Source organism: Oryx dammah, unplaced genomic scaffold (genome assembly GCF_014754425.2).
Source record: "Oryx dammah isolate SB20612 unplaced genomic scaffold, SCBI_Odam_1.1 HiC_scaffold_29, whole genome shotgun sequence".
In the NCBI taxonomy this organism is placed as follows: Eukaryota; Metazoa; Chordata; class Mammalia; order Artiodactyla; family Bovidae; genus Oryx; species Oryx dammah.
The window spans coordinates 23,732-32,522 of record NW_024070213.1 but is presented as its reverse complement, the minus strand read 5'-3'; the positions used below and the strand labels follow the sequence as shown (position 1 = coordinate 32,522).

The following is an 8,791-nucleotide window of genomic DNA, read 5'->3' as shown; positions in this document are numbered from 1 at the left end:
GCCGCAGGCCCTCTTCCCTAGACTCCGGTCTCCCGCTTTCCAGTCACTCCCCGAGACCTAAAGCCGCCTGGATCTTGGCTCAGTCCCCAGGTGAAGCCCACCCAGACTCTGGCAGTTGGAAACCCCAGACCGGCCTGATCCGGATGCTCGTTCACCGGCGGTACTCCGGCCCGGCATCGCACGAGCCAGCCTCCCGGGGTCTTTCAGGCCTTCGGCCGGGCAGCCCTCCTGCAGTCCTTGAGCGGTTGCGTAGCAGCTGCGGGGACGCGGGCAGAGCTGGACGCCGAGTGAGGGGCGGTGGGCCTTGGGCGGGCTGTCAGGGTCCGACACTGGAGGGAATCCGGGACGGGCGGGTTCCGAGGGCGGCCGGGGGCCCTGAGGGCGGCTGGCCATGCGGCGCCTCTAGTCTCCAGTCCTCGCTCGGGAGCAGCCGAGATGAAACCGCGCGAGTGGCGGCCTCGCCTGTGGGAAGCGCCCCTTCAAGGCCGTCCTCGGGCCCTCAGCTGGACGGAGGGCCCGGTGGGGGGGAAAGAGCGGGGCAGTGGTTCTGGCGACGGTGGGAGGAGGGAGGCGAAGGGAGCCCATTCTGGCCAAGAGGTTGAGGTGCTGGAAAACTGAGTGAAAGAGAGCTTATCCATTGGGTCGCGAGAATATCGACAAGCATTGAAGGTCTTCGAGAATAGGTTTGGCTGCGCTCGGCTCCAGCTGCAGGGTGGAGGAGGAAGGGGCAGCCCCTTACTATGCTTATTGAGCCCCTGCCTCTTCCCAGTCCCTGCCCTGGAGGCTGAGGGTGCTCGGTGAACAAGGCTGACTCCCTACTTGAGGGGTCCTCTTGGTATTCTCCACCCTGTGTGCACCTCGGCCATACCTCTTGCCACAGGAGAGTTTTCCTCCGTGTCTTGTGCAAGATCTGCCCGTATTTAAGGCTGCGTAAGTGTGGGCGCTGCTGCTGCGTTGTTGCGTGGCTGAGCTCAGAGTGTGGACTGTGGCACATTCTCAGTGATGTTTGTGAAGTTAGTAATATAGTTGGGCGTGATGGCCTGAGGATAGTGGGATAGAGCTCGAGACTGTGTCACACGCCGGGGCTGGCCCAGGTTGTCTGCTGATGTACAGACAAGGGATGTGAAGAGGGAGTTTGGGGTGGGCGGGGCTTAGGTTTCACAGCTCATTTTTGCCTGTGTGCAGTAGTTTGCTAGTCAAAACCCGGTAGGCAACTGCATGCTTGAGTCTGGCACTGAGGGGCACGCGGTCTCTGTGTAGATGCAGATTTGGCATCATCAGCATTTAGGAGATCCTTGAAACTAATAGAGGTTGAAACAACCCTAGAGAAGAGGGCCTGGGAATGCCAGGTTTGGGAAAGGGAAAAATAGCTACTGATTTCAGGAGGATGGAAAATGAGGTGGAGGTGAGAAGCATGAGGTAGAGGACCCGGAAGAGCCGTCTTTGGCTGTGTGGTCTGTCATTTGCGATGATAATTCAGGCCCACACAATGTCTCAAATTGATTATGTGATGTAAGCATTGATTTTTGCTCCTGCTTTACAAGTGAGCAAATGTTTGTACATAAAACTTGTAAAACTTCAACATGGTTTTAGAATAGTCTCTCTAGGTGGGAGTGGGAGTTGTGGTCCTGAGCATAGGCAGGGTAAACCACTCTAAGAACATCTTGTTGGGGACAAGATTACAACGCCACGGTTCAGCAAGCGCTAGCCAGGTGGGTGGTGAATAGAACAGAATAGTGTTTCCTGGGGCTCCTCTCTCATCAGCTCATTGTATCCCCTGTCCAGGAAGAGGAAGGGGATTTGGTTGAGGGGACTTCTCATCTCTTTACCAACAGCCTCTTCTCGATCTTTCCAGTGACAAGATCCCCCTCCCCTGAGCTGATGCCCTTTCTACAGCCAGGAGCCAATGGCTAGGGACAAAGCCAAACCCTGTGAGCTGGACCAGGAGAAATATGACGCTGACGACAACGTGAAGATCATCTGCCTGGGAGACAGCGCTGTGGGCAAGTCCAAGTATGTTGGGGGATTCGGGGGGCAAAGCCAGGCCCAGAACAGATCTGGGTTCTTAGAGGCAGAACCTGTGCCTCGGTGCCTCCAGAGGCACAGAGGAGCATGGCTTCTGTGAGTGTGGGGAGGGAGCCCAGGCATGGGGGAACACGGGAGCCTCCCATCAGCAGCTGTGTGTGTCTGGGGAGGAGGGCTGGAGAGGGCTGAGTCAGAACTGAGAGAGGTGAGCTTTACCCGTGAGTCCTGGCAGAGACTGCTGGACCAGTTCAGGTGAGACCTGGGGTTTTCCTGTATGTGGTGTGTGGGCTGAGAGATTTCAAGGTGCAGACAGTGGGAACGGGGAGAGGAAAGTGTGAAAAGTGTGACTAGCATAACCAGCAGCAGGCTGAAGAAAGGTGGTGAGGAAACTTCCTTGGAAGAACTCTCGGAGAAGAGTGGATGGGAGTGATGCCTGGCTGTAATCAGCGTACAGATGGGCTCGGCCGTAACCCTGGTGCGTCTGTGCGCAGCGGGCCCCCGAGGCCCTGCGCCAGGCTCTGCAGTGCGGCAGCCTGTCTGCACGGGGCTGAGCCTGTCGCTCGGCTTCTGGGGCCGTGGGGTGCACAGCCATTTCTGCCCCGACCAGATTCCTTGTTTAGTGTCCACCTTGTTTCCCACTTTTACCTTTTATTGACGTATCCTTGGAATCAGGGAGCTGTGAATAATTCCCTAGGGGCTTTGCTGGTTGGCACAGAGGTAATTTAACTTTTCTCAACCTCAGCTCTGTTTATTTTAAAAGATGCCCTGGGAAAAGCAAGACAGGAACTTATAGCAGGAGCTCTAAGCTTGAGCCCTCACCTCAGTGCCCAAGCTTTAGGTGGGAGCAGGGCTGCCACTGTGAAACGCCTCGGATGGGACTCAAACTAACGACTTCCTTATCACAGGGCTCTGGCTGGAACTCTCAGTGCTGTGTTGAATAGAAGTGGCAAAAGCAGGCATCCTCTTATTTCTCACTTTGAGGTGAAGCTTTTAGTGTTTCACCACTGAGTGTGGTGCTAACTGGGGTTTTCAGCAGTTCAGTTCCGTTCAATCACTCGGTCATGTCCGACTTTTTGCGACCCCACGGACTGCAGCACGCCAGGCTTCCTTGTCCATCACCAACTCCTGGAGCTTGCTCAAACTCATGGCCATTGAGTCAGTGATGTCATCCAACCATCTCATCCTCTGTCATCCCCTTCTCCTCCTGCCTTCAATCTTTCTCAGCATCAGGGTCTTTTCCATTGAGTCAGTTCTTTGCATCAGGTGGCCAAAGTATTGGAGTTTCAGCTTCAGCATCCGTACTTCCAATGAATATTCAGGACTGATTTCCCTTAGGATGGACTGGTTTGATCTCCTGGCAGTCAAAGGGACTCTCAAGAGTCTTCTCCAACACACACTTCAAAAGCACCAGTTCTTTGGCGTTCAGCCTTCTTTATGTTCCAACTAGCTTTGACCAGATGGACCTTTGTCAGCAAAGTAATGTTTCTCTCGTTTTTAATATGCTGTCTAGATTGGTCATAGCTTTTCTTCCAAGAAGCAAGCATCTTTTAATTTCATGGCTGCAGTCACCGTCTGCAGTGATTTGGGAGCCCAAGAAAATAAAGTCTCACTGTTTCCATTGTTTCCCCATCTATTTGCCATGAAGTGATGGGGCCAGATACCATGATCTTAGTTTTCTGATTGTTGAGCTTTAAGCCAACATTTTCACTTTCCTCTTTCATTTTCATCAAGAGGCTCTTTAGTTCCTCTTCACTTTCTGCCATAAAGGTGTGTTTTCTGCAGATCTGAGATTATGGATATTTCTTCAAGCAGTCTTGATTCCAGCTTGTGCTTCATCCAGCTCAGCATTTTGCATGACGTACTCTGCATAGAAGTTAGATAATCAGGGTGACAGTATACAAGCTTGATGTACTCCTTTCCCAATTTGGAACCAGTCTGTTGTTCCATGTCTGGTTCTAACTGTTGCTACTTGACCTGCATATAGGTTTCTCAAGAGACAGGTCAGGTGGTCTGGTATTCCCATCTCTTTCAGAATGTTCCACAGTTTGTTGTGATCCACACAGTCAGAGGCTTTGGCATAGTCAATAAAGCAGAAATAGATGTTTTTCTGGAACTCTCTTGCTTTTTCAGTGATCCAGTGGACATTGGCAATTTGATCTCTGGTTCCTCTGCGTGTTCTAAATCCAACTTGAACATCTGTAAGTTCACGGTTCATGTACTGCTGAAGCCTGGCTTGGAGAATTTTGAGCATTATTTTGCTAGTGTGTGAGATGAGTGCAATTGTGCGGTGGTGTGAACATTTTGGCATTGCCTCTCTTTGGGATTGGAATGAAAACTGACGTTTTCCAGTCCTGTGGCCACTGCTGAGTTTTCCAAATTTGCTGGCATATTGAGTGCAGCACTTTCACGGCATCATCTTTCAGGATTTGAAAGAGCTCAACAGGAATTCCATCACCTCCACTAGCTTTGTTCGTAGTGATGCTTTCTAAGGCCCACTTAACTTCACATTCTAGGACGTCTGGCTCTAGGTGAGTGATCATGCCATCATGCTTATCTGGGTCATGAAGATCTTTTTTGTGTAGTTTTTCTGTGTATTCTTGCCACCTCTTCTTAATATCTTCTGTTAGGTCCATACCAGTTCTGTACTTTATTGTGCCCATCTTTGCATGAAATGTTCTCGTGGTATCTCTGATTTTCTTGAAGAGATCTCTAGTCTTTCCCTTGGTTTCCTCTGTTTCTTTGTATCGATCACTGAAGAAGGCTTTCTTATCTCTCCTTGCTGTTCTTCAGAACTCTCTATTCAAATGGGCATATCCTTTTCTCCTTTGTAGTTTCTCTTCTTTTCTCAGCTATTTGAAAGGCTTCGTGAGACAACCATTTGCCTTTTTGCATTTCTTTTTCTTGGGGATGGTCTTGATCAGTGCCTTCTGTACGATGTCATGGACCCCTGTCCGTAGTTCTTCAGGCATTCTGTCTATCAGATCTAATCCCTTGAATCTATTTGTCACTTCCACTGTATAATTGTAAGGGATTTGATTTAGGTCATACCTGAATGGTCTAGTGGTTTTCCCTACTTTCTTCAATTTAAGTCTGAATTTGGCAATAAGGAGTTCATGATCTGAGCCACAGTCAGCTACTGTTTAGAGCTGCTCCATTTTTGGTTGCAAAGAATATAATCAATCTGATTTCGATATTGACCATCTGGTGATGTCCATGTGTAGAGTCTTCTTTTGTGTTTTTGGAAGAGGGTGTTTGCTATGACCAGTGTGTTTTCTTGGCAAAACTCTGTTAGCCTTTGCCCTGCTTCATTTTGTACTCCAAGGTCAAACTTGCCTGTTACTCCAGGCGTCTCTTGACTTCCCACTTTGGCATTCCAGGCCCCTGTGATGGAAAGGACTTCTTTTTTGGGTGTTAGTTCTAGAAGCACTTGTAGGCCTTCACAGAGCCGTTCAACTTCAGCGTTTTTGGCATTACTGGTTGGGGCACAGACTTGGATTACTGTGATAATGGTTTGCCTTGGAAGTGAACAGAGATCTTTTTGTTGGTTTTGAGATTGCACCCAAGTACTGCATTTTGGACTCTTTGTTGACTATGATGGCTACGCCATTTCTTCTAAGGGATTTTGCCCACAGTAGTAGATATAATGGTCATCTGAATTAAATTTGCCCCTTACAGTCCATTTTAATCCACTGATTCCTAAAGTGTCGATGTTTACTCTTGCCATCTCCTGTTTGGCCACTTCCAGTTTACCTTGATTCATGGACCTGACATTCCATGTTTCTATGCAATATTGCTCTTTACAGCATTGGGGTTTTCTTGTGTGGCCTTTTATCCTGAGGTGATTGCCTTCTCTTCCTAGTTTATAGAGTGTTTTTGTCATGAAATGGTGTTTGGTTTTTGTCAGTTGCTTTGTTTGCATTTATTGAGATGAATATGTGGAATTTTCCCTTCATCCTATTTATATATGTTTGATTAATTTTCTTAAGTTGTACCACCTTTATATTCTGAGAATAGATCTCCCTTGGTGATGACGTATAATCCCTTTAATATGATTTGGTGATGACGTATAATCCCTTTAATATGATTTGGTCTGCTAGTGGCTTTTTTGCGCTGTTCTGGGCCTTGGTTGCTGTGCGTGGGCTTTCTCTGGTGCAGCGAGCAGGGCTGCTCTCTGGCTGAGCTGTGCGGGCTTCTGCTCCCAGTGGCTCCTCGTGTCGCGCAACGTGGGGTCTAGAGTGCAGGCTCACCGTGGCACATGGCTTAGTTGCCCATAGCACGTGGAATCTTCCCGGACCAGGGATCAAGCCTGCGTTCTCTGCATGGCAGGTGGATTCTGGACCTTTGGACCACCAGGGAAGTCTGCTGGTGGATTTTTGCGGGGATTTTTACAACTAAAGTCACGAGGAATATTGGCCTGTCGTTTTCTTTTCTAATAGTGTCGTCCGGTCTTGGAATCAGGGTACCACTGGCCTCAGAGAAAGAATTATAAAGTGTTCCCTCCTCAGTTTGGGGGAAAAGTTTGAGAAGAACTGGTGTTTGTTCATGAAACGGTTGGTAGAATTCACTAGGGAAGTAATTCAGTCCTGGACCTTTAGTTACAGGGAGTGTTTGAGTGCTGATGTAATCTCCTTACTTGGTATAGGTCTACTCAGATTTTCTGTTTCATTTTGAACCTGGAAGTTCGTGTGTTTCTCGGAATTTGTGCACTTCCTCTAGGTTATCCAGCTTATCGGTAGGCAGTAGTTCACGGTGTTCACTTGTAATTTTTTTGTTTCTATGAGACTGATGTTACTCTCCCAGCTTTCAGTTCTGATTTTGATCATTTGTGTCCTCTCTCTTTTCTTAGTCTACCTAAAGGTTTGTTGATGCTGATCTCTTCAAAGAACTCATTTCCGGTTACACTGACACTCTCTGCTGTCTTTCTGTTCAGTATTCTGCGACTCTCCACTCTCACCTGTGCTGTTTCTTTCCTTCTGCTAGCTTTGAGTTTAGTGTGGTCTTTCATATCTACTACCTTAAAATGTACAGTTATATTGTTGATTTAATTTGCACTGTTTTGTGAATTGTCTGGTTTTCCTTCTGTTCTTCTAGTTGCATTCCATTTTATTTGTAAAGATATTTTGTGTAATCTCAGTCTTCTTATTGACATTTTTGTAGCCTACGCTGAGTTCACTCGAGAAGAGCATGTGTTCCCCTGCTGTTAGCTGGAGTGTTCTGGGTGTGTGTAGGTCTGCTTGGTCTTCAGTGTGGTTCAAGGCTTCTGCTTCACTGCCCTGGTCATCACTGACAGTGGGATGCTGGAACCTTAATGTATTATTGTCCAGCTGTTTATGTCTTCCCTTAGTTGTGTCAGTGTTGACTTTATATATTTTGCAACAACTCTGCTGTTCTTTACATACATGTTTATAACTTTTCTGTTTTCTTGACAGATGGAACTTTTCGTTGCTATCTAATGTCCTTCATCTCTTGTTACATTTGTCACTTAAGTGTGTTTTGTCTGGCTGTAGTATAGCCATCCTAGTTCTCTCTTGAATACTGTTTGCAGGGAATATCTTTTATCATCCTTTTTTTTTCAGCCTCTTTTTGACCTTGTATCTAAAGCAAGTGTCTTACAGTTAGCACATACTTGGTACATATTTTTAAAATATACTCTGCCAGTTTCTCACTTTTAATTGGAGAGTTTTATCTATTCCCATTTACAACAACAGTAATTAAAGTTATTAGTGATAAAGAAGAATTTACTTCTGCCATTTAACTATTTGTTTTATATGTCTCCTGTTTTATCTCTCAATTACTCCATTACACTTTTTTTTTAAGTTGATTTTTGGTAGGATACTGTTCTAAATCTCTTTCTTTCATGTATAATTTTTAAAATTTTTTGTTAACAGTTACCTTGAAGATTATAATTAATATCTAAAATTTATAACAGCATATTTGAATATCAATTTAATTAGAATAGTATACAAACACTTTGTCCCTTCCTTTTATATTGTTTTGTCACATATGACATCTTTATACATTAATTGTTCATTAACATAGATTTATAACTATAATTTTATGTATTTGTCTTCTAAATCATATAGGAGAAAAAAAGAGTTATAAACTGAAAGTATGAGAGTATTGTTTTTATATTTGCTATGTAGCTACCTTTACTGAAGATCTTTATTTCTTTATAGGGCTTCAAATTACTGTTTAGTCCTTTCATTTCAACCTGGAGGACTCATTGTACTGTTTCTTCTAGGACAGATTTACTGCTTATGAGCCACGTCAGCTTATATTTATCTGGGAGTTGTCCCAATTTTGCTTTCCTTCTGGAAGGATAGTTTGCTGTGCATAGAATTCTTTGCTGACAGTTTTTTTTCCCCCTCAGGACTTCAGTTATGTTTCCACTGCCTTCTGGTCTCAGTGGCATCCGATGAGAAAGTTATTTTATTGAGGATCTTGTCTTTCAGTTCCTACAGTTTGCCTGCAATGTGGAGCAGTGTGAGTTCATCCTGCCTGGAGTGTGTTCCGCTCCCTAGGTGTGTACATCCATGTCTTGCATCAGGTTTGGGAAGTTTTTAGCCGTTGTGACTTCAGATAACCTCTCTGCCCCCTCCGGTCCTGTCCTCTGTGTGTGACGCCTGTCTGCCCCCCTCCTGTCCTCTGTCTGTCTGTGATGCCTGTCAGGCCCCCTCCAGTCCTGTCCTCTGTGTGTGATGCCTGTCTGCCCACCTCCTGTCCTCTGTCTGTCTGTGACGCCTGTCTGCCCCCCTCCGGTCCTCTG

The 8,791-nt window shown here is 46.4% G+C and overlaps 1 protein-coding gene and 1 pseudogene across 7 annotated transcripts in view; one reads left to right on the top strand and one right to left on the bottom strand.

Annotated features, from left to right (window-relative positions):
* Positions 1-393, bottom strand: part of LOC120857549 — an 8,374-nt pseudogene extending 7,981 nt beyond the window's left edge.
* Positions 1-8,791, top strand: part of RABL2B (RAB, member of RAS oncogene family like 2B) — a 17,390-nt gene continuing 8,599 nt past the window's right edge. For 2 of the 7 annotated variants that reach the window (XM_040233527.1, XM_040233522.1), the window contains exons 1-2: positions 1-287; positions 1,856-2,013. In XM_040233527.1, the coding sequence (XP_040089461.1) occupies positions 1,907-2,013 (107 nt within the window). In that variant the 5' untranslated portion in view covers positions 1-287; positions 1,856-1,906. Of the gene's footprint in view, positions 322-1,855; positions 2,014-8,791 lie in introns of those variants that run through there. The other 5 variants (XM_040233523.1, XM_040233526.1, XM_040233525.1 and 2 more) reach the window with 5 other exon arrangements.